This window comes from Helicoverpa zea, chromosome 9, assembly GCF_022581195.2.
Source record: "Helicoverpa zea isolate HzStark_Cry1AcR chromosome 9, ilHelZeax1.1, whole genome shotgun sequence".
Classification (NCBI taxonomy): domain Eukaryota; kingdom Metazoa; phylum Arthropoda; class Insecta; order Lepidoptera; family Noctuidae; genus Helicoverpa; species Helicoverpa zea.
In genome coordinates this window covers 4,483,039-4,509,474 of record NC_061460.1, presented here as the reverse complement: position 1 = coordinate 4,509,474, position 26,436 = coordinate 4,483,039, and the positions used below count along the sequence as shown (strand labels likewise).

Sequence of the window (26,436 nt, the reverse complement as noted above, 5' to 3'; positions counted from 1 at the left end):
AATTGAAAAAACATCGCTTTAGTTTATAACGGATTAGAAAACGTAAATCACTTCATCAATGTTATATGCCATCATTTCAGTTCACAGTAAGACACTTAACGCACAACCGATTTGCAGGCTTAAATCAAATCCAGTAAACAGTGCCTAGGTTTCAAACGTAAGGCAATCGAAGTCCAGTAGGAAAGCCAATAGTCAAACACAAAAGTAATAACACAGAAGTCCGGTAGAAAAGCCAATAGTCGATCACAAACAAACGTAACACGGGAGAGAGTATTCGATATAGGTTTAGCCGGAAGTGCAAACAGATACCGAATGAGCTTAAATTATTTTGTAAATACGTACCTACTTTTAGCAGCAAAGAAGGGTTAAGTTTTTACCTGAGTAAGACCTTTATGCTACGGCCGCACTCATCGCGATAACCCGAATATTCACGTTATCGCGATATGTGTAGCCAAGTATTCGCGAACCCTTCGGCACTTCGGGCGAAGCTTCGGGCTTATCGCTTCGCTGTCGGTAAACTCTCGCAGATCAAAGGGTTTTATTGCGATGAACTTCGCGGTGCGCGGCCACACTTCAGTCGGCCCGTACGCATCGGCCAAGCGGACGTGTTTTCAACGCTAGTATTTTCTCTATAGTTTTCACTACAGTGCTGAACGAACATGGATTGGAGCAACGAAAAAATTTTAGAATTCATTGCGAATTATGAGACTGAGCCGATATTGTGGAACCCATTAGAAACTGGCCATAAAAGAAAAGATCTCTGCTATGACGCTTGGTTGAGGATTGTTGTTTTTGCGTTTGTACATCGCGATAACATTTGAGCGATAAACTTCGTCTATTATATGTGGCCACCAAGATTCGCCGTAGCCCGAAGACGAAGTTTATCGCCCGAATGTTATCGCGATGAGTGCGGCCCTAGCATTAATCGTTTGCCGAAAACTTTTTTTAAAGTTAAAACAAAAGTGCATCTATCGCCTTTTGTGCAATAACGAGATTTATGGTTCTTTATCTCTGGCCCGTAAAATGACAAACAAAGCGCGTCGGCATGTTTTTTGAGATTACGAGTATTTAAACTAAAAACTAGATACTTATTTTCTTTGTTATCCTATGCAGGTGTTAAAACAAAGCACGTCGGCGTTGTATTGATTTAAAAAAAAGCTTACAGAAACATGTAGATAAATCATATTAAGTAAATCTGTTCTAACATAATGTACGTTAAAATTAAAAAAAATAGTCTCTTTAACAACATAATAAATTAAATAACAAGACGGGATTTATTTTCTTTATTCTGATCAAAAATGCACAATAATTATATTCTAGTAAATTATTTTGGGTAGCCCTACGCTCGGTGGGCGGGGCTTAAGTGAACCCGGACGCCGGGTTTTCGGGCATAAGGATCCCGTTCCGATACAATTGCGCTGTTGGACTCGAATACCGGGTTGTTATGTAATTATGCAAAATATTTTTGGGCATGTGGATAGGAATTGCATAGGTGAGCTGGGCAGCGAAAGTGTTAAGAGTGTACCTAGCCTACATGGGGACATTTAGGAAGTAGGGACACATACTTATAAGGAGGTATACATACAAAAACTCTGAAAGAATATAAGGAAGGAGAGAACATACGTTAGAAGCTTGTTATATAAAGTAAATGAGGGAAGTATAAGCAGCAGTACAGAGTGAAAGTAAAAAGAACGGAGTGTAAGGAAATAAGTACATAGTAGGAGGAGTAGGTACACATTGGAGAGGTTAGGTACCTACTCCAAAAAATGACGTCATAAGTAATTTAGGGATGAATGATGTGGCCTTTATATCCTCCGTCCATGGTACTGAGGAATTGACCAGGAAAATTCTTCCTATCACACTGGCCAATTCCGAGGTACCATGTCTGACTGAGGCTGTAGAGGCTTGGAAAATCACTTGCCCGAATACCCGTCAACCCGTCCTCCCAGAGACAGTGGGATGAGCCGCTCTGCAGAGTTATACGGAATAATCTGATAAATACGTCAATTTCTTCTGCAGAGCGAGCGCGCCTTCTGGCTGTGGGCGAATGGGAGTCGGGTCTATGGCTTCTGGCACTTCCGTCGTCAAACATAGGCACATTGTTTGACGACACCACTTTCCGGCTTGCTGTTTGCTTGCGTTTGGGTGCTCCGTGCTGCTCTCCTCACCGCTGTCACTGTGGTGAAGCTGTCAACAGCCTTGGACACCACGGCAGTCGTGCAGCCGCAGCGCGGGACGATTTGCACGGCATGCGAATATCAATGACATAATCCGTCGCGCTCTTGTTGCCATAGGCGTTCCAGCCATATTAGAACCCAGTGGTCTGGCACGCGACGATGGCAAGAGACCAGACGGTATGTCGTTATTCCCGTGGAAGATGGGTAGGTCTTTATTATGGGACGCGACCTGTGTCGATACTCTTGCACCATCCCACCTTCCTAGCTCGGCGCGATGTGCTGGTTCCGCTGCTGCGGCTACAGAGAACCTCAAACGGCGCAAATATAGCAGCCTGGTTGGTAACTATATCTTTGAGCCGTTTGGGGTTGAAACCCTCGGGCCGTGGGGTCCAAGTGCTCATCTGCTTTTTAAAGATCTGGCAAAGTGACTTGCTGACACTTCAAGTACCCAAAGGCTTTTATTTTGGTCAAAAATTAAGCATTGCACCATCCAACGTGGCAATGCTGCCAGCCTCTTGGGTACACTCCCGGTGGGCAGCCATGAGGAGTTTTTGATGCCATTTTATAATTGTTTTTAGTTGTATATATGTATATGTATATAGCCGTGTAGCGACGGCTTAAGAATACACATGTCGCTACCCCCTTCTTCCAGTGGGTGTCGTAGAAGTCGACTAATGGAGAAAATTGCACCGAACACCAGTGCGAGAGAAGGAAAACTCGGAAAAAAACCCTCTATCAACCCGTCTGGCCAGCGTGATAGCAGTAGGCTATATTCCTCTAATGTGCAGAACAAAAAAGCCACGGCCCCTAGTTCCCGGCAGTCCCGCTATTCCCGGTCACGGTGGCGACCGTGGTTACGGTGGGACAGGGGGTGCGAAGAATCTCCGGGTTACGGGAGGCCACCAAACACAACTGACTCTTGCGACGTACAACGGCCGCACGCTACGGCTTGACTCGCATCTGGCGCAACTCGAGGTGGAACTTGGGAAGATTAGGTGGCACATATTAGGGTTATGTGAAGTTCGAAGAGAGGGGGAGGACACCATAACCCTCGAATCAGGTCACCTAATGTACTTCCGAGAGGGAGACCAACAATCCCAAGGTGGCGTTGGGTTTCTGGTTAATAAGTCCCTAGCTGATAACGTTGTGGAGGTGTCTAGTGTGTCGAACAGGGTAGCGTACCTTATCATAAAGCTCACCGACAGGTATAGCCTCAAGGTAGTGCAAGTGTACGCACCGACCTCGACACATTCAGACGATGAAGTGGAGGATATGTTTGATGATATATCAAGGGCCCTCCACTTCACTACAAAGACCCATTACACCGTTGTCATGGGGGACTTTAACGCTAAAGTGGGAGTACAGATTTGCGGCGAATCGGCAGTAGGATCCCATGGATTTGGAAGCAGGAATCATAGGGGGCAAATGCTCGTCAACTTCCTTGAACGCGAGGGGCTCTTTTTGATGAACTCCTTTTTCAAAAAGCAGCCCCAAAGGAAGTGGACGTGGCAAAGCCCCGACACTATGACTAAAATTGAGATTGACTTCATCATGACGAACAAGAAGCACATATTCAGAGACGTCTCCGTGATCAATAGGTTTAATACCGGTAGCGATCACCGACTTGTCCGAGGCTCTCTGAATATCAACTTCAAGGCCGAACGTTTCCGTCTGATGAAGGCCAGGCTCCGACCAACACTGCTCCAAACCATGACAGGATCCGAAACGTTCCAGTCAAATCTGGAGAACCGATTTGCCGCCGTGGAAACCACAACAGACGTTAACCAGAACCACGAATATGTGGTTCGGATCCTCAGGGAGGAAGGTTCGAGATTCTGTAACATGCAGCGTAAGGGCAAGAAATCGAAGCTTTCGGAAGAGACATTAGGGCTTATGAAGAAACGACGTGAAAACCCGCCTGTCACTTCGTCAGCTAAGCGGGCTCTAAACCAAGAGATCAACAAGCACGTACGACGCGACCTCCGGTGCTCCAATACTCTTGACATTGAAAGAGCAATTGAGCTGAATCGGGGGTCAAAGGTGTTCGTACAATCTCTTGGAAGAAGCCACTTGACGAAGCTGACCGCAACAAGTGGAGAAGTCGTTTCTTCGGTGCCGGCAGTCCTTTCGGAAGTGGAAAATTTCTATGGCCGGTTATACGCATCGCATGCATCTCGACCTGATCCCGGAAATGAGGATTCTAGAGCCACATTAACACGCCATTTCACCGAAGACCTGCCAGAAGTCAGCAGTGGCGAAATCGAGATCGCTCTGAGACAGCTCAAAAATGGAAAAGCCCCTGGCGAGGATGGCATTACAACAGAGCTTTTAAAAGCAGGAGGTAAGCCCGTACTGGGGGAGCTCCAGAAGCTTTTTAATGCCGTCCTGTTTGAAGGGAGAACTCCAGAGGCGTGGAGTAGGAGTGTTGTCGTCCTGTTCTTCAAAAAGGGAGACAAAACCCAGTTGAAGAACTATCGACCCATTTCCCTCCTAAGCCACGTATACAAGGTGTTGATTTGCATTTGTGCCATAGTTCAGGAGGAGAACATACAATACGTAAATAATCGATTGGAATTACAGTAGATGGGAAATAACTAATATGCACTGCGTTTTTTGTCATTGTAATGTCGTGGTATTTCCGAAGTAATCCAATTTTATGAATGAAATTTATGAGTGATCGTTGCGTATGCTTTGTGTTTGCGTTTGTGTGAGGGTGCAGCACGTTTTTAACGCCAGTAACGTTCGCGCCAAGTTTAAATAAGGCTAGATGACATTTACGGAATTCCGAAAAAAAATTAATGAAAAAAAAATACGTACCAATTTTTTTATTGATTTGGGTCGAGAATCATTAGCATAATTACCTCCTTGAATATGGCACGGATGCAAATCAACAGCTTGTATAAGCTGTTCTCAAGAGTGATCACGAACCGACTTGCGCGAAGACTCGACGAATTCCAACCACCGGAGCAGGCTGGGTTTCGGAGCGGATACGGCACTATAGACCACATCCACACAGTGCGGCAGATTATACAGAAGACCGAAGAGTATAATCAGCCCCTGTGTCTAGCATTTGTGGACTATGAGAAGGCCTTTGACTCGGTTGAAATCTGGTCTGTTCTGGAGTCCCTGCAGCGTTGTCAAGTAGATTGGCGATACATCCAAGTGATGAGATGTCTCTACGAAGCCGCTACAATGTCCGTCCAAGTACAGAATCAGCAAACAAGGCCCATACCGTTGCATCGAGGAGTGAGACAAGGGGATGTTATTTCCCCGAAACTGTTCACTAATGCAATGGAGGATATGTTCAAAACGCTGAACTGGAAAGGACGCGGCATCAACATCAATGGCGAACACATCTCTCACTTGCGATTTGCTGACGATATCGTCATCATGGCGGAAACGCTGCAGGACCTACAACAGATGCTGAACGACCTGGCTGAATCTTCTCTACGCATCGGCCTACGGATGAACTTGGACAAAACCAAGGTCATGTTCAATGAACATGTTCTACCGGAACCGATTGCGATACACGGCGCCGTTCTCGAAGTTGTTCGGAAATATGTATACCTCGGGCAGACATTGCAGTTAGGTAGAAACAACTTTGAGGACGAGGTGAATAGGAGAATTCAGTTGGGTTGGGCTGCATTTGGGAAGCTACGTCGAGTCCTAACATCGTCGATCCCACAGTGCCTAAAGACAAAAGTCTTTAATCAGTGCGTCCTACCTGTCATGACTTACGGAGCCGAAACGTGGACACTGACGGTACGGCTGGTCCACAAGTTTAAAGTCGCTCAGCGGGCTATGGAAAGGGCTATGCTCGGCGTTTCTCTGAGGGATCGCATCAGAAATGAGGTAATCCGTCAGAGAACCAAGGTCATCGACATAGCCTATCGAATCAGCAAGCTGAAGTGGCAGTGGGCTGGCCATATTAGCCGAAGAACCGATAACCGTTGGGGTAAACGAGTTCTAGAGTGGAGACCGCGCCTCGGCAAACGTAGTGTAGGACGTCCTCAGGCACGGTGGAGTGATGACTTGCGCAAGACGGCTGGCAGGAGCTGGATGCGAGAAGCCGAAAATCGATCTCAGTGGCGTGCACTTGGAGAGGCCTATGTCCAGCAGTGGACTGCGATAGGCTGATGATGATGTATATATGTATAAATAAGTTTATTTTTACGTCATGTAAATATGTACATAAAAGGAATACAAAATTACATGGTTGAAATTATATTTAGGGATGTGGGTGCGCATCAATGTTCGCTACGGTAGTTTCGTCTTTGGTCCTGAACGGGATCTGAGTTTCGAAAGACGGGAAGGGGAGGTCTATGTCGAAAGACAAGCTGTTTGTGAACAGAGCGCACATGAAAGAAATTATACACACAGTAAGAAAATACAATATAAATAAAAATGTTTTCCTTATATTTATTTTATAGTAGCAACCTTTTGTATATTCTATGGCAATACAATACGATGAACTGTCAATGTCAATAATGTCAAATTGCAATGTTTTGTAAACACAGTCAAAACTTTCTTAGAAATTAAGAATTTCAAAAGTATTCTTTTTAAAACTTCACCATGATTGATGCCGCTGAAGGGGGAGAGATTGACTTGAAAGAACAGCAGGAAGCCGCAGCGACTCTTCGGGAACTTTTTCTGAAAGCTCTCGGTGAACTAAACGGTACATAACCTTTGTTATTTGTATTGCATAGTATATTAGTTTATACGCTGGTCTTATCACAAAGTAAATGGTTTGTCCCGTAGTTGCATTGTGAAAGACACAAGAAAATATCTTAACACCAATCAAAGATTAGATGCTGTTTTATTAATTTTGAATTCATAGATGTATTAAAACAAAAACAAACTCCAATCACATTTTTCACGTTTATCAAGAATAACAAATAGGCTCTCTCCTTTTATCTTAGGTTATATTAGGTTTACACTTCTTTATGAGTGAAACATATTTTAACATTTAGGTACAGTAAGAGCCAAACGCCAATCTAATACTGCTTTAAACCTTTGTAGGTAAACCATGCAGTATTGTGACATATGAAAAGTCATCACTAAATGCAGTATTTGTGGCGTGGCATCCTGATGGCTCTGAAATCATAGTGCGGGATCTAGAAACTCCCGCTTCCTTTAAAATGACCACAGCACTGCTAAGAACACCAGATTTACTAGCCATTAAATTTGATCAATCTGTGGAGCTGCCATAGATAGCGTACTATTTAAATCAGTAGAGCATTTTTTTATTTATAATAAGGCAGAATAAAACTGTAACAACTGTTTCCATTTACAATTCATGGCAATTACAATCTAAGTATAATGTATTGCCATAGAGTTATATAATGTTATAATACTTTCTAAAATATGTAATAAATAAGATTTTTTAAATAAGCAAGGTCTTTTTATTCACATTACATAGTATAGCTGATAACAACTAATCTCAGAAACAATCTTATCTAATAGCATTGTCAAAATATAAACTATGAATCAAATAATTAATCAGTTATATCTACTAATTTGTTTGGTAATGCATCAGTAGCTACATAAAAATTGGGAATACACATTTAAAATCTGATTCATGGTTTTTCATGATGGTTAGGGTTATTTATTTAAGTAAACACTGAATTGTTTATGCATATTGTGATTAATATTTTTAATAGTAGTTATGGCTAAAAACGCAATAAGTCAGTCTTTTACAGACAGTTTTTTTCGTTTTAGGTTCTAAAAAACATCGTCAATTTTGTCTACTAATTATAGGCGTGACGTCACACTATACAGTGAACTATATAGTGACACTTCTTTATTTTATTGTATTGAAACGAAATTATGTGTATTTGTGGTACCTGAAGGTACTTCATTGTGCATGTAACTTGTGTAGGTATGTTTTAGATTTTGCCAATCACTGCACAAGTCATTAAGCGGATTCAGGAACCTCGCAAATATAGCCTCAATATATCGGGTTGTCGATAAATGAATGTGCGCGAATAGATGGCGACCAGGGATGATCATTAGTTTCAACCGTAAGTGCTGTTGAGTGCACGATGTAGTTACCCGAATCAATATACCTAGGTACCTTACTTAGGTATATTGATCTATTAAGTATAGATATTCAGCCACAAAAGAAAGTGCTTGCGGGACTAACAACCGCATAGACAAGCACTGCCACAATCATCTGACCAAGATGCTCTGTGGCCAATGATGATGATGATGAAGTATAGATATACTTACCTACCTACTTAATACATTGGTATCCACTCGCAAGATTGAACAATCTGAAAAAGTATTTAAGTATTTAAGTCTTGCATGTAAATTTAATACGATTCTTATACATATGTAGATAATAGTTCCTAGATAGAGCGATTTTTCGGCACCCTTCATCTAGAAAATCTTTGTGGAGTAGCCCCTTCGAGGAAACCAATCACCCCATATTACCATCGTCAAAAAGCGTTGAAGAAGTTTCCATTCTGTTGGTATGTGTGCTTTCAGTCTCTAGGAAAATTTCACAATATATTCTAAGGTTTTCCGTTTTCCGATGCTAAAAATGTCGACGCTAAGCTTCAGATGGCTTCAGCAATACAGCGTAGTTAGGATGAAGCTAGCTTTAAAATAACAAGCTCTTTGCACGTGTCTACATCGAGTCTAGAAGCTGCTTTCAGTATAGGATAAAGTTAAACAATTTATATTTCCCTATTTAACGCTAAAAGGTGAACTGAAGCAGAATTCAATTTACAATGCACAATTCAACGAGTTTGCGAATGATTTACAAAGGCAGCGTCGAAAAGCCGCTGCATACGCTAGGTATACGTATATACAAGGTTTGTGAAAGCCCGGTACAGACCTGTTGCTCAATCGATTCGCTGAGGTCGCTTTGTGGCGCACACTCAAGCGAAGGCTTTTTATGTGCCCCGGCCTTTATTTTGACGGCCTGTACTCAATATTAGCGATTATGGATTATTTTGTAAAAAAGTTTAAATACAGCGTCCTCCATTTGGCGTGATTTACTCATCAGCAATGGGCGATGATTTCACGGTTCATGGGATGACGAAATAGGTTACTGAATTTTCTGTTCGTAATTTTTTATTCATTTCCAATGACAGTGTCGGTAGGTCTTATTACGCTGTTTGTTACCTTTTTCTGCAGCATGCTTTAGGGATTGCTTACTATTTAAGGCAGGAGATTTGATTTGATTAAGAGTACCTACGGAAAAACAAACGAGGGATTCATGAAATCAGCATAGTATTTTTTTTAATACAGACTAAAAACTGGAGTTTCATATTGCAACAGACCTCTATTTCTAGATTCAATATAAAAAAGAGCACTTCAGCTAGCACGTTAACGTAATAACATTTCTAGTCGATCGGTTTTAGTCGAGGCACGCAGCGAATTCAACGTAATTCTATTAAAAAGGCTTGAAGCAGGAAAGATCGATATAGCTCGGATTATGGTAATGCATGCAGCCCAGTCAAGCTTAGCCGATCACGTTTGCCTTCTCGTTTATGCTTCATAGCGTTTCGTCCAAGTATCTATTTTTAGTCATTTATTTTACGGCTTACATTCTTTTTTTTATCATGGGCTGAGTTGATGTTACCCCAGATAAACCCAATTGTCTAATATCTAAAAACTACAGTTACTGTACTGTAGTTTTTAGACCATCTTAGACCACGTATTATACATATGTAGTCGAATATCGAGCATAGCGCAGTGAAAGTTGGATCTTCCTCTTTGATCACTCTTCTAATCCACGCATTACCAATATTCCTCTGGAAATCTAAAACAATATATATTTTTTATGTGAAATATGTATCTTTTTCAATTTTACGGAAAGATTTTAAACACTCGGAGCGGGCGCCTTGGATGCTCATCTCGCTTAATTTAACCGTCATTTAACGCAAGTTAACCTTAATAAATCACCAAAAAAACGTTAAGATCGCTAATTGATGATTAGATCAGATTTCCTGTCCAAAAAATCGAGTTTTTTTATTCTATCCTGATAACGTGGCCCTCAATATGGGGCTACGTTTAATTAATTTGCCAAAACGTATTTTTCCTCCTCAAATTATTTCGGTCTTTCTTTGACTGTTGTTTCTTGATAAGTAGTAATAAAATTAAGACGTAATTTAACGTAAAGTTGAGAATTTTGCGAGACATATTTTTCTAAATCGAAAATGACGATGGTAAAATGAGTTTACATTTTCTTAATTAAAAGGTGGATTGAGATAAATTAGAGCGAAGATTGCTCAGATTGAATGCTAGGCGCTTTAAGTATAAACATTGATTAATATTAAATAGGGTTAAGCTTTGCTGTTTGGGAATAGTAAATGATGTTTTGCTAAATTTATTGAGATTTCAGGTCTATTTTGGAATATCCTATTAATCCTACGTGGAAGCATTTTTTGTATTTTTAGTTGAGTTTCACTAACACATTCCCCACCCATGTAAAAGAAAATAATACCTAATTGTGGTTACCTTATCTCTATGTTTTGTTCCTTCAGAACTTTTCTTGGCTAATCTGAAATACCCTTTCAATGCTGCTAGCAATCTAATCCAGTCCTAGTCCAGTTTGTCTAAAGCCATTCAATCTACAATTAGGTTACCTACAGGTAGGCCGGTAATAGAGTTATATTAGCCCTGGTCCCTTTCAACCCCAAATAAAATAGGCCGATAAGCAGGACAATGTGGCACGTAGAAACACTAACTGGACCGAATGCATTCATTCCGAGACGACAAGAGTAATTACTTACGAAAGTTCTGAACTAGATTAACAAGTTTACTTTGAGGACCCGTATTTGGGACGCTTCAGGCGTGTTTCGGACCTGCTTGTGGGGGTAAAGCTATGGTTTTGTATCAGTGGAGCGGAGCAGGGTGGAGTTCCATTGAAAAATGCGTTCAAATTGCATTCTCCGAGGACTAGCATCATGTACTTAGTTGCTACAATTTTTCATCTAAGCATAAACATTTTTGTGAGCCTCTACAAAAGAGCTAGGCTTGTGTTGGTTCCCAGCTACATATAACAAGTCCAATAACAGATTCATAAATTTCGATTTACATTTGCTTACGTCGCTGAAGTGCAATGTAATAGACGCCCGTTACGTTATAGAAAACAGCGGCTTATTTATTCAGCATTACCTATACAAATATTCCATCCATTAAGCTTGCGTTTTGAATGTATCTTTCGATCCTTGCTCGCTGCTCGCTTCGCTCTGTAAACGCAGCCTAACGAGGCTAGGAGCAAGCCACGTAACGCGATATTGCTCTAAGCGCTCCACAGCTGCCCAGTAATGCTCCGATGTTATGTAAATTCTGTGATTGTGCCCTAATTAAGAACCGCATTGTTTTCAAGTATTCCTACTTATTCTATAATATTCATCTACCTGATATCTACGGTTAGTATAAGTTAGTCGATTGCAGAAAACTCATATGTGGGGACTGTCTTGAGCCGTTTTATATATTTTGTTTTACGAAACCTTGTACTTATGTTAAACACCTACCTATTCTTTCCTTATTATTTATAGAGACCATTTTTGGGTCGGTTTCCTTAAGCACTTTATGAAATTAAATTCCCTAAAGGAAATGAGCCCTACAGAGCTTAACGTGACCACAAAGTCCATAATTCCGTCGAAATACGAACAGGTATCCTTTGTAACCCGGTCTTGGCATATACAGGTTTCTAAACAGCGTAGAATAGGAACAGGCAATAGATCACTAAAGCAATATAACATTTCACGTTGAATTCGATCGCAAATATTCGCAAATGTGGTGTTGAATTCGCTTTGGATTCGGCGAACGTGCTACACCCCGAACGTTTCGGGTTTAACGACAAATTCTCGGCTTAATTCCGCTCCATGATCGCGATAGGCCACTCGCAACTATCAAATATCCATTATCAACGATAGAAATACGGACTGCGAACATTTTGAACATGTGAAGCGAATTTAAAGGTAGGTAAAGCTGCTGGTTTGTTGAAAAGAGTTGACCTGCCTTGTAGTGCTGAAGGCTATGCTTCGGGAAATAGCGCGCAGTGGGTAGAAAGACTGAAAAGCTTGCTATAAATACTCAAAAACGCAGTACACAGATGCAGTACGAAGGTACATTACAATGTAATGTTGGAATATAACGTAACATGAACATGAAAATTTTTTCATTGACTTACACACTATAAAGTGAATTATGATCTCAACTTCTAAAGAAACAGTATGGACGTGAAAAGCCAGGTTATCACAACGCTCATCTTAATGATGAAGCAGCCATTGCACGCAAATTATAATTTTATTCATAGTCTTGGCGCGCACTCGTTAAACGCCAAGACTACGAATAAAGATCAAAACACGTAGATAAATAAACCAGGTCCCTTGGTCCATATTCCTGAGTTCTGGACCCAAGTATTTACATAAGTAAGCATAAACATGCCTATTTGGGAACTTAAGTACCTAAGTAATTCTGCTTGAATGTAGGTGAGTCTAACTACAAATGTACTTAGTAGGTAAGGTTTAACGGTCTGTGTACAGAAAATAGGCTAGAAATGGGGGCGTTGGTTTAAACTAACACATTTTCCTGTACTTTACAGTTTTCTAAGTACCTATACACCGTGACTTTTTAGTCGTCTTACAACGGCAGCCCACTTCATGTATCCAATGACTAGTAAACATTCATATAAAAAAATATATATATTTATGAGATTTGAATAATTTAAAAATAAACATGAATTCATTATTATGATGCATGACGTAGATTATAAGAACACCCTGTTGTGAGCGCTGCCCGAATCTTGTATCAATGGAGCGCGGCGCGTTGGGAAGGTAGGTACCTACTTTCTACCGTTTGATACGTAAACATTTTTTTTTCAGTATTTTTCTTTGCACCTATTATCTTAATTAAGTAAGGCTATAAAATTAATAATCGTGTCTAGTGGTATTTTATTTCGGATAGATTGAGTGGACCACCTTTGTAAGACGACTAAAAAGTCACGGTGTATGAAGGGTTTTATTGAGCTCTTTGCTTTTTGAATTTCGTTTCGTTAAAATAGGTAAAAGATCTACCTATCTGTCTTGATAAACGTCTAGGTATTTTTTACAATAATTGTCTTAGACCGTTTTCTAAAAACTTCGTAAATTCTTCTTCGACGAGAGGAAAAGTAGGTACGCCTATGTATCTAAGTACATAAGGGCCGGTATAAAGCAATAAGATCAAGCACGTCATTTCTAGTGGAATTGAGCCTACAATAAGTGTCAGTAATCGTTACCGTTCATAGATGTAGTTAACAGCAACGGCTAACGTAATCACTACCCAGTCCTTATTCGTAACTATCCTCAACTAACATTTAAAGACACACACAATACACATTAAATAGTCGGCCGACAGTTGTTTAAGTAGTTTTTGTTAAGAAAAGCGTAAATGAAACCAAAGATTTTAGTCCGTTTTCATCATCTCCCGAGCCTTTTCTCAACTATCTTGGAAATTTTTAGTCCGTCTTCATCATCTCCCGAACCTTTTCTCAACTATGAACGGAGTTTTCCCCAACTTTGGTGGGAGATTTAAGTCCGTTTTATACCGGCCAAATACCTGATCATTGTAAACGGAGGCCTCCTATACCTATATATCTCCATACTTATCAAGCACCCGATCAATCTTTCGGCCGACTAAAAAGTCTACGGTCTGCCCGTAATAGAGGTAGAATTCTACGTAATACGATAAACTTTCATTGGAAATATCCGTCTGAATGTTGTTATGAAGTTGTTTTAAGAAGAAACTTGTAATTCCTGTATAAAGAGAACTCGGTCTTATTGAATGAAGGAACAAGTTACTGGCGTTGCATTTAGTTAATGCTCGCGATTAAACGCTTAGTGGAAGTTACGTTTCTTTGCCTTGCTTGTTAGTCGCTCCAGGACTTATTTGCTCTTTCAACCACAGATTACAGACAACATACAGACATAATAGTTACTATTTCAACTTCTTTCGAAAGATATGCTATTTCATTTTCTGAGTTCGAATGAAATGTTAATTATGAATACTTACCTAGTATTTTTCTATCATTAGTGTTGAATTTATCTTAAGAATTTAAAAAAGGAAAGGAAAAAATCGTGATAGTATGGAGACTGACTGTCAATTAGAACTTTAATTACTTATTTAGCTAATACAATACTTAGATAGATGTAGACATTCTAGCATAACGCGCTTGGAGCCAATAGGCAAACGTCTCATTTTGATTTGACATAGACACACAGTTTTATGTAAGTTTTTCCAATTTACTTAGTAATAGGAAAGTATGTACCACAGTGCTTCGTCGTCTGTTCCCCAAGTCAATTTCGTTTCATCATCAACAAAGTAATATAATATTTTAACCGTAAAATGGTGACATTTTCCACAGCAAAGCTGCGAAGATTTTACGGCTTTATTTTAGTGCAGCCTTAGGACAGACGATAAATTTTTCCGTCAGCACCGCCTTCAAGTTGGATACACATTTTGATTCTAATTTAATGGCACCTTTGAAATAAAACATAGTACGATGGCTTGTAGAATTTAATTTTCTGTGTAATTTTTCATTAGATGTGACCTTGCCTGGAGTAGCGGCTGCTCCATCAGATCCCATGGGCGTTTTTAAACGAAACAATGGGGAAATCAGAAGGAGCTACGTATCAGGTAATTTCAGACATGGTTGACCTACTTATCAAGGGTAGATAAAATAACCAACTATATAACACTACGATACATTACGTAGGTAGGTACATGTGGTAAACTTGAAGGCCATATATCAAACTTCCAATCGCCTAGATTGTTCGACAAGTTAGCGAATACTAAGATTTCACCTATCTTTAGTTCAATACGATATTCACGGTCATTAAACAAAATTTCTAGGTAGTAAAACTAAAGCCTAGCCATCTCCAGGCTGTTTTTAGGTCAGCGCGTGTAGTTTGCAGTGGACGGTTATGCAATTCCGTTTATTGTAGTCATTTCAGCGCTCCGGCTCTGTTCCCATTGAGCGAGTCATTTCTCGGCGCACTCATTACGTGGAATGGTCAGCTGTGTATTTGTATAACTCCTTTGTACCTATGTACGCCTGGTACCTGTTACATTCACCCGCTAAAGGGAAGGCTTCGAACTCCATAAGTCGTTCTCTACGTGACCCAACTAAAGCTTTTTAGTACTAAGCCATGTTTTATATATTCTGTAAAACGTTTTTAGTTAAAGTGGAGTAGTGTGGAAAGCTTTTAGCTCAGTTTCGCTTACTTAGCTTGCTTTGTGGGGTTGTGACGATTTTGGAGAAGGAGATATAGGCTGCTATCATTAATGTTTCTTTTAGGTTTATTGCTTTTGGAGATATGATAATTGAAGTTGATTTATAATATAACGTCTAACTAGGTACAACGTTGTGAGGCCTCCCCAAACGAGTAGTATATTAAAAAAAAATATAGGTTTATTATCATTATTATAGGTACTTACTTAATTCCATTAATGTACTCGTACCTATATCGGGTGTGTCGTTCATAATCACATTAAATGAAATGCGTTAATATACTGGTTAATATATGTCGATTAACACAAGGATAAAAGAAAAATACGTAAAAATAAGAAAATGATTTTTTCAAATAAAGTAAATGGAATAAAAATGTGCAAAAATTAGAACACCATATAAAAGTCAGTCATTACAAACAACTGAAATTCTCCCTTGAAAACTGACTGCTGTCAACTGATCAAAACATTCGATACTCCTCACTTTATCTCTGCTTTACACATGATGTTGTAAATTATAAAAACGAAAAATGACTCCTGTGGTTAAACCACTGAATGGATTAGGTTATTTTTTTTACAATTCGCCATAGAATATCATAAAGTATATGCGATATGATTTAATGTGATTGTGAACGACACACCCGATATATAGGTACGTTTGAAACTTTAGTAAACATATCAACTAAATTACTAAGAACAACACACTAAGAACTGAGTCTACGTGACCACTTCTCGAAGTCTAGCTACGAAGTTAAGCTGTCTACTCGTGCCGTCCAATGTTGTCCAACAGTTGAATGCAAGTATTTAGACTTATGCACAACAAAAGTTGATACTTAAACCGCAGTAATCTGTGCTAAAACTTTTAGTTACAAGATTAAAACGTTGACAATTTAATGTTTGAATATAAAGTCACTATTTTAAGCATATTTTTTGTTCTATGTAGGTATAAGCCAAAGCCTGAAAATCACATCACAATTAGGTAATTGGTTAAAAACGACTAAAAATTATTCAGAAACCTAATATTGGACCTACGTCGAAGTCATTAGCAAAAAACGCTGAGCAAAATCAAACAACGCAATTTATTTATTTAATTTCAAATGTTGCGATATAACAACTTTTACTGCGGCCCGCTGTAATTAGAGGCATATTAAACGAGTTGCCATGGCTTCGGCCATAATCTCGCCTTACTTATCTTTATAATGGCAGTCGTTACAGACGCTCCCAATTTCACTGCTTTGCTTTTTATTTTTTCCGTTTTGCTGTACCTACGCAAGCTTCTAAAGGGGGATACTTATCTATAATACTCCATGAAAGTAACTATTAACGCATATGTGAAATGCAGATCATTAAACAGGGTCAACATTAGGTCTAACATATTGTCCAGAGATCGTGTGTAAGTAAGTACCTACCCATTTTCGAAAACAAATTATTTTTATTTCCTTCTCTTTAGGACAAAGGGATGGAATGTTAATTTTCGAAGCAAAATCTGCTCTTTTTGCCCCTTTTTTGTTACAAACGATCGTCTCTGATGTAAATAGGAATGGCAACTTTTTGTACTGCTGTGTCAGAATCAAAAGAAAAACTTTGATACACAAAGGAACAAGAATTCCGAATGTTGATAGAAATTCGCAAAGTTTTTTTGTTTTCTTGTAAATTGTTTTATTCAATTTTTCTTTGTCAACATCAGCATTCGTAATTAGATTCTGATTACGTTTTTAATTTAATCTCAATTATGGTGACGGGTAAGGAAAATGTGAATTGGAAAGACATAGATAATAACTGTAAAACATCTTCGAGAACAATAAACCGACCCCAACATAGTTTGGGAAAAAGGCTCGGAGGATGATCTTCGAGAACAATGGAACTTTGAAAGTATTATTATTGAACTTCAGTACTGCTAAAATAAATACTTTAAAAATAGTACAGGTAGACTACTGATCATTATAAGACCACTTCATTGTTTGCTCTTAGTAATTTTGGTATGTTACCTATTACCTACCTAGATTTTATAGCGCCAGTAAGAGCCCAGAAAGTTCCAATGTTTCATAACTGTTATAATCTAGAAAATATACTTATTCCCGTTTACAATACTTATTTTCTGACAGCCACGCCAACAGCCAAAAATAAAACGAAACAACGTCTGTCTGTGCGTCAAATATGTATTTAATACCCTTGAGTCGCGCCTTCTCCATCAAAATTGAATAAAACGGTAACAAAAAGTTCAATATTGGGTGCGGGACCTCTGTCCTCGTCAGGTGCTCGAAATTGCCTAACTTGTTCTATCGACGTCGCTGTCAATGCTTTTATTTAATTTCCTGCCCCAAAATTGGGAAAAACTCCCAGAGTTATTGGATTGATAGATGTCTGTATTTTTTGTGTTATTAGATTTCTTGATTGATAACATTAAATTGGTATAAAAATTAAATGATCTAATCTTGTTCTTTTGTGGTTCAATTAATTTTATTGGATAGAAAATACTATTTGAAGTCGTGTTATTTACGTCATAGTTAGACCCTAAGGTTTTACAAACGACTTATGCTATTCCTGAAATTGAAGCGGAGCAGGCTACGTGACACGACGTCTTTAGTAATGGCGAGCTTCTTGTAACTCCCTGAAACGACAACAACTGAACCTCTTGGTTGGGTTTACAGCTGTGAGCTGTGGACATGTAGAAAAAAATATTGTTAGTTTTCATTTAAAATCTGATTAATGCAGGTAAATGTCCAGAATTGTAATTAGGATAGTATTAACAACAGAATGAAATGGAAGGGATTATGAATAAGAAATAGAACTTGATTCAGTTACAAAACAGATTTCAACAAACTTTCGTCGTTGGTTGTACGTAATTTTACCATTAGAACAAAAGGAGAAAGTTATGATTAGACGCCTCCAGAACTCCTGGAAACTTCATGAAGGTAGGATAATTAGCTATTGTAATTTATTTTGATAAAAGTAGCAATCCTTTCTCTAAGAAACTGTATTCATTAAAACTAAATGTTAATTCCCATTTAGGAAAAGGGAGTGAAAACGTTAGTTAATGTTACTATAGGTTGAGCTATTTAACGGGCTCGTTAACGACTCGTCAGTTCGAGGGTAGTTGTAAATTACTACGCGTTTGTTGTACGTAACTTACCTATATGTGGTTGAGTTTTAATTGGCGGTTCATACAAATGATTTTAATTGCTAATTTTGTACAGAAGAATTTGATTACAAAAGCAAGCGTTTTACTTAACTTACCCTAACCATAAAGAAACATTATAAAACTGAAAATTCAATATCACTTCCATATGAAATTCTAACCAATAATATTCCACAGAGACAAATTAAAATATATGGCAAAGGATTACAATATCGCTGAAAACTTCAAAACATGTATCCGAACATTGCGGCTTTTTCCTATTTCAATTTAATTTTGTTATTTTAGAAATAAATTGATTCAGGGTAAGCACACATTGGCAGGAAACATTTGAATGTTGAAGGTATGTTACATAATCTGTGGTCGGGAGTTGCGGCGACCGGCGAGACGGAAACTTTAAATGAACATTGAAAACGTCGCTTTTATATATTTTCGTGTGCAGTGTGTTATTAAAGTACTGTAATTAGTATTTGTGGTGTTTAGTGCAGAATTGTGATGAAGTAGAATGTGAATTTTGAATGAATGAATGAATCTGAAGGTTAGGTACCTAAGTAGGTACCTAGTGGAAGTCTACTGAAAGGAATTGTGTGTGTGTGTGGTTACCGTGATACTGTAACTACCTAAGAGGACCCACTGATCTGTGTTTTTAATGATATGTTTAAAATTATAATTAATAACATTGCCCTGATGATAGTAGGCGACCAAGAGGAAGACCAAGAAAACGCTGGAGAGAGGACCTAGACAACTTCCATAAGGACTGGTCACAGATGGCGACCGATAGGGACAGATGGAAGGCTATGGGGGCAGCCTTTGCAGTGGGACAACGCAGGCTAATAAAAAATAAAAATAAATATTGCCCTATAACTACCTACCTGCCTATTATAAGCAATTGCATTACCTGTGTATTTCATATTATAGCATGAAACTGAATTATATTCACTGAAAACAATAATATAGTTTCCCCTACCAAAACTGAATGCAAAACAGTCTAAATTCGATGTTTACATCACCCCTGTAATGTGAGTTAGTTCCTGTGACCAACCGCTGTTGTCGCCACATTGACCCGAACAATTTTCCACTGAAGCTATTTAAATACACGTTGGCAAAACTTCACTTTTAAAAGTTAGGCTAGCAACACTGCAGTTTGAATATAGAATCGTTTGAAAACAGAATAACGTCTATCAATCATTGTACAATGGTGTACAATGACGTCATCGTTTAATGAAAAACCTCATTCGTCATTCCACTGATTGGCTATCGATGTACAACGTCATATTTCGACAATGTTATTGGTTTTGTGGGTAACCGCTGTTGGCGATTTTTCAGGGTTCCACACGACGGATAATTAACCAAATATATTCTAACCAACCTATTTTCAGTAAAAGTATTAGGTAATTCATTTTTCTATAGGCTCTGTCTGACTACGATCTTCATAAAATGTTCAGTTCTATCATTGTGTAGTTCGTATTATTGATTACCGTTATATTGCCACATTCTAACAAGACTTACTTCAAAGTTTTGGAACCAATTTAACTTTTAACTTCACTCAGTTTTTTTAATACTCAAAAATTGTCGTATCGCTTACGCTGATATTCAAACAAATGTTGGCATTCGAACAAGGAAAAATGTCGTGATTCGCATAGAATTCGGTCGAATATCATACACAAAAGCCGTATGTCAGATGTATCGCTCGTTAGTGCCTTGCCCGCTCAAAATGATTTATAGCCGAGGAAAGAGAACGAGAGATCAACAGAGGATAACAAGAACTTCATATTTAACTTGTAGGTATAATGTGAACTAAATAGCGAACAAATCGCGGCTGTTAATGTAAGAGGGTCGTTGCTGATAGTTTTGTTAGAAATAGATAAGGGATCTGATAGCAGGTTTTCTAAATATTTCATTTATATTTTTTGCGGGACGGTTGTTAATAGTTTTAGAGCCTATTAATATTACGCTTAACATAAGACTAAGACCGTGCTTAGTCTTATGTTAAGCGTCCGCACACAGGTAGCTCAGCCATTACTCAGCTTTAGGTAGGTACTAGGCACTGCCTATTAAAACAGTTTCACAAAAATAATTAAAAAAAGAAACTACCTAAATGAATGTATTTTTTTTCGTGCCATTTTAAAAAGCAACCTGTAGCTAGCGATTGACGCCTCTTCTAGGTTCTATTTCTGGCCGTCTCGTTAATATAAGTTCGAGTAAGAATTTACAGTCTGAATATAACTACAAAATAGAATTTGAAACTTACATACAAACTTATATGGAACTTCAGGATACGTTAAGTTTATTAGCAAACAGGCCCAGAGGGCCTATTACGAAACTTCATTTGAGTTCTCTTTAGTTTCTACATTTGCTCCTAAATCGTACTTACTTGTGAAATTACAGTTATTGTACAAATTAGCGCTGAAACTTTATTAGGTTTTGTATAGCATTTTTTTTAACGACGTCAAAAATCATCAAATGACCCCTCCCGCTGTGGGTCAGCAGCGGTGAGGGAGTGTCAGACTCTTACTGACCAAAAACCGTCGTGTTCCGTCACAGGCCCTTTATGTACCAGGGCCGCGGTATCTCTTTCGAACAACCCGCAGCCCAGGTTTTGTATAGCTTGAGTAAGAAAATATAAGTACTTAATAGCTATTATTACTTGTCGTGGTCATACCCATAACGGCTTATGATTAATTAGGCCGTGACTTGAAAAACAGTAGAACGTATAGAGATAAAGTAATGTAGTTGAGAAAAAGCAATTGAAAGTAAGCTAAAACTTGGCTGGTGAACCTACAAATACAATAATGAAGTCGGCCGAAATAGATCGTGTTAAAGAGTTAGTTAAAAGCTAGTCACTTTATTATATATATGTCGCAGGGATATGATAAAAACGGGGATATGATCAATTCCCTAAGGGATTTGATCAAATCACGGAGGATGTTAAAATAGCAACACGATTTTATCTTTTCTCCAAACAAATCTAGTGAATTGAACAAATCCCTAAATTGGTTCAGTGAAATGACAAAAAAAATGTCAGTTCTTGTTTGGGTCGCGCTTGCAAACACTAGGCAAGCCGTAGGTGTCATAGATGTGCCTGTAAGAAAAATAATGTTTTATGTTATTCACGATGCCACAAATCAGCTGCACGTTTTAATAAGTGATCATTACAAATAGGCATATCATACGCAACTAAAATATTTTTTAAAGAAATTTTTGTTGATTCTTTCAAGAATTAAAATATTGTTCTGAGTAATCGTGATTTTTATATCAATATTTCCTTGTATTGCATACACCTGATTATCATAATTATGTAGATATATCTTACCAAATAAACCTTTAAAATATCAAAGCAAAATTATTTTTGTCATTTCACTGAACCAATCTAGTGATTTGTTCAATTCACTAGATTTGTTTAGGGAAAAGATAAAATCGTGTTGTTATTTTAACATCCTCCGTGACTTGATCAAGTCCCTTAGGGAATTGATCATATCCCCGTTTTTATCATATCCCTGCGACATTATATATCATTAAGTGTATAGTTTCCAAATGTGTATATAACTTTATTGGTAAAGTTGGTTTTAAATTAAAGGTTTTCATATTTATAGCTTTGCGTTATGCATTTTAAACCGCAATAGGTTTTAATTATTCCAATTTAATTTGAAATTCTTGCAAAACAATCATTTATGCAGTAATAAAATACATTTATTTAATAACTTAGGTACAACTATTCGCTACAAAATAACAACCAGACTTTAAGTGAAAAACTTTTATTCTATCATTTACTTTAAACGTGCGTTTATTAAAACTCTTTTGAAATTGTTTTTCAAAAAGTTTCTTTGAAGAAAGTTTAATTGAATTAAAAAGTAAACTGTCAGTGTCAGTTTATCTCGGCAAGGCGAAAGCCTGGAGATATTATTTGTCTCAAGCCACATAAAATTAGAAAGTGCTTAGTAAAATGGAAATTGTACGTTCGGCAAGACACACGAAGACTTTAATCGATCATTTATATAACAACTTATGATATATAAGTAATTTATCATTTGATGGATCGTTTGTACAAAAACATGAAAAATAATGTTGATAAGAAGAGATTTTTTAATGTAAACAGCCTTGTTATTCGAGGACAAGTATCATTGATGTGATTGTGGGCAGATTTGGACCTCCAAATACTTAAAGTTTTTTGATGCCATTTTTCTACGAAACCAGTTTATATCTAATGACTGTAAAACAATCCTACTGCGATACAAATAATTAATTAGTAGCTTATGTTACACGAGTTGTGAAATACAGTAATTTCCGAATGCGGTATTGAAATCGCACGGATTTAACGGCAGCCGGGTAACGAGCCACTTCGAGCTACTTATTAAGCTGGAGCTGGCATTAAATCGGTACATATTAGTTAATATACACGTTTATTGTTCGAATATGTGTTTCATTTGAAATAGTGTTAGTCAGTTTGAGTGTTTTTATTTCTTAGGAAATGGTTTAACAATGCTGTTACCGTTTATGGATTCTATGGGTTTCTTAAAATTATATGTCGAAGAAGTACCTAATAATTTGTCTTCACGATAATGGTCTACAAAATGAGATTGACCAAACTGTTCTACATTTGAATCTGTCTCTGCTTGTGGGTGAGTACCTATCTAACCAAGGGAAGTACTTGTCCAAATCAAAATTAAACTAATTCAATTTAATGTAGATACCGAAATAGTCAATGAACTGAAGGCCAAGGTCACTCTATATAATTTATGGTGACAATTTATAAGACCTTAAGCATTTTAAGACTAGTAATTAACCACAACAAAGTTGGGGACGACGCCTAAGATGCAGGGGCATAAAGTTTATGATTTATTTGATGATAACCCAAAGTTCTTGGGTTAATTCTGTCTAGCTAGCTACGTAGGCAGTCTATGCAAATATAATATTATGCGTTATGTTTTTATAGTCAGATGTTTTTTTTTATCGATGTTCAATACGTCTCTTCAACGTTAATTACTTCTGTTCTAGGCACTGCTGAATCTCAAAGTCTGAAATCGCTATTCTAAGAGTATAGTTATTAATGTAGGAATTGTTAGGTACCTTCTCCTGTAAACGGAGGATTTGCGTTAGGATAAAGCTGGGTGCTAATGTTAATACATATTTAAATGTGGACTCGATAAAATATAAATTAAATGTAAATCGTAGGTGGAAAATGCGTGCGTGCAATCGTGTACTGATCCAACAAACATGAATTGTCAGTACATTCACGTACAATGTTAAACTTGTTTCATTCATTCATTCACTCGTTCAATCCCTGTTGGAGCGCAACAGTGTTTCAATTAAGCCTGTCCATTTGTAGGTTCACTGCGAAATAATATAAACGATTATTTCGCACGAATAAAGGGCTTTTCCATATATCGAGCGACAATTTGTTCAAAACAGCCTATTTGAATTATACCGACGTGACGGGAGCGAGATATTTTTAAATTATTTTTTTCAGCCTAAGGCTTGTTTAATATTCGGCCGCAGTTCGTCCAATTTCATGTTTGCAATGGAATTTTGGTATATTTGAACGTGGAGTGATAGTTGGAATAACAAGTGACGCTGCATAGTGAACGAATGCTGCAATTTGATGATTGAAGGTTCAATGCTATCTTTTAAAACAGAAGTTAACTAAAAATACTAAAAACACCACGATTAATTCGTAAGCAAAGGTATTATTTAACATTTTGTTCCTCTCCACCTCTCAAAGTACAAGATAATGTCACTTAGCACCTATAAAACACAAGCCTACCTTCTGAAATCAGATGCTAAAAGTGACACCCTATGAAAGAGGCATCAGTTAAGCGCCATAACAGTATAGTAGCGCATTGTATCACCAACGCCATTTAACCCTAGAGGGTAGCAACCCTCGTGACATAAAAACACCAGTAAAACAACCCCATGGGGCTTATAGCCGTGCCTAACTATGTGTGAGGAAATAATTTTTGTTTAAAACCAGCTATTCCCGCTGGGTATAGGAAAATTATTAGATCTTTTTGTAAGGAACTCCGTCTATTTTTATTTAATTTTTAGCAACATTTAAAAAAGTTTTGAAAATGTAGCGATAATCTTCTGCAGCTATTATTACTCTAAATACCTATTTGAATAATATTGACCGCAAACTTGATGTAATTTTTTCCGTATAAGTAGATATAAGTTTTATTTAGGTACTGAAACCCAATTTATGAAAAGTATGTCAATTTTGACCAGAATTTCGCACTGATCGAAACCTCCAAAAATACCCTAGTCAAATATATTTCCAAAGTTTACCTAAAAACAAACTATAGTAGGTAAAGTACGCAATCTATACGCGGTCTCACGTCTGCACGCGGTTATATAAGACTCGCGTCAGTTGGCGTCGCATTGCTATGCGGCCCATATACTACCCCATGCTATCCCAAGCCATATTGAGAACATCGGCAACTCGATAGCTTTCGTACGAATTTTATTATTTCAGTTTGCAGTTTTGAAAGTTTTAATAGGTATTTTTTTACATATATGGGGTCACGGGATAAAGGTCATCTTGATTTCAAAGGCCTTTCGTAGATCCACTGGGCTACGATAATATGGTAGCCATATTATGGCCAGGCATCGATACCTGATGGTCAAGGATCTTCTACATGGACCTGAAAAAAAAAAAAGGATTGTGTGACTTTAATTAACAAATTAGCCGTAATATTGAGATATTTTATTTTTGCTTAAATCTATTAGTGACTGACTAATCTTCATAGATTCTTTAGTCCGTAGATCCATGAGAAGAAAATTCTTAGAATCAGCTCCTATTTGAATAAAGCTGGTATGCATACTTGAAGATACAAAGTTAGCGAACTAACTGAACATTTTCAATGGACAGAAGTACAAAATACGAACTAACTTGTTAATAAAATGAAGTAAGAACTCGCTGGATAAGTTTTAATTTTCATTAAGACGCTGGTCTTGCAATATTTTAGCACGGACATTTCTTGTTCACTCAAGGAATTCCTGTTTGAATATGAAAAATATTTTATTTATGACGCTGTTCTACATAAATACTAATTTGCAATATTTTTAATGAAACAAATAAAAAGCAAATAAGTTACTCATTGCTTCTGAAAACGAGATGTAATTAAAAATGTTTTACCAATACTCAAACACGCAAACGGGTTTTATGCTTTTCTTTTGAACATGCACGTGTAAATAGCCTTTTTACGAATCCATTTCAATTAATTAAGTATTCCTTTCTTTGCTCGTAGTGCAAAGTAAAGATTGAGCGATCTATTATACGAGTACAGGCTAAGGTTAAAGTAGTGCAGCTCTCGCCCTCTAACCGACAGCGGCACGTTTAATGGAGTGTCAATTAACGTGGCAAATGCATGACACCCGATATATTCACCGCGCGCTCCTTAATCGACGCTTAACCCTCAGCCAGCAATTAACCTAAGTTTTATTACCATTTGCGTCCGACGAATGTTTTATACTCACACCTACCGTGATATATTGTTTAAAAGCTACATGTGTGCTGATCTCCGAACCCTCAGCACTGTTTGCAAGGGTCCCGCAAGTTAAAGGCCGCGAATCAATATTTGTTTGAGCCTCTTCCCTTTCTAAATCCGACCTCTCACAAAAGTTTTGTTGCCCTTCAATAGATTACTAATTTACGATAATGCCAACGTCTTTTGTTTGAACATTTAATATTTTTCAACTGAGCCTGTGTTTAACAACTTCTCTTTGACATTTTCATTATTCATGTAATAGGATTATATATTAACGCTTTGCTAATGGTTCGTCGAAATATTATAATTTTGTTGAACGGCGTGTTGTGTAAATAAGGGTATAATCCCTCTAAATTGAATGTCCTCCTTTTTGTAAATAAAGTACCGATTTTGTTGAATCGATAATATGAAAGCG

General features: G+C 37.8%; 1 protein-coding gene across 1 annotated transcript; it reads left to right on the top strand.

Annotated features, from left to right (window-relative positions):
* The first annotated feature begins 6,648 nt into the window (after positions 1-6,648).
* Positions 6,649-7,568, top strand: LOC124633226. The gene is made up of 2 exons (XM_047168399.1): positions 6,649-6,852; positions 7,197-7,568. Exons 1-2 carry the CDS (start codon positions 6,750-6,752, stop codon positions 7,385-7,387), a joined length of 294 nt encoding a protein of 97 aa, XP_047024355.1. The 5' UTR covers positions 6,649-6,749; the 3' UTR covers positions 7,388-7,568.
* The last annotated feature ends 18,868 nt before the right edge of the window (positions 7,569-26,436 follow it).

Excerpts from the sequence above, each read along its gene's own strand:
- LOC124633226 (XM_047168399.1), top strand. The coding sequence starts at position 6,750 with ATGATTGATGCCGCTGAAGGGGGAGAGATTGACTTGAAAGAACAGCAG. Across the intron at positions 6,853-7,196 it reads AGCTCTCGGTGAACTAAACG|GTAAACCATGCAGTATTGTG; the intron begins GTACATAACCTT and ends AAACCTTTGTAG.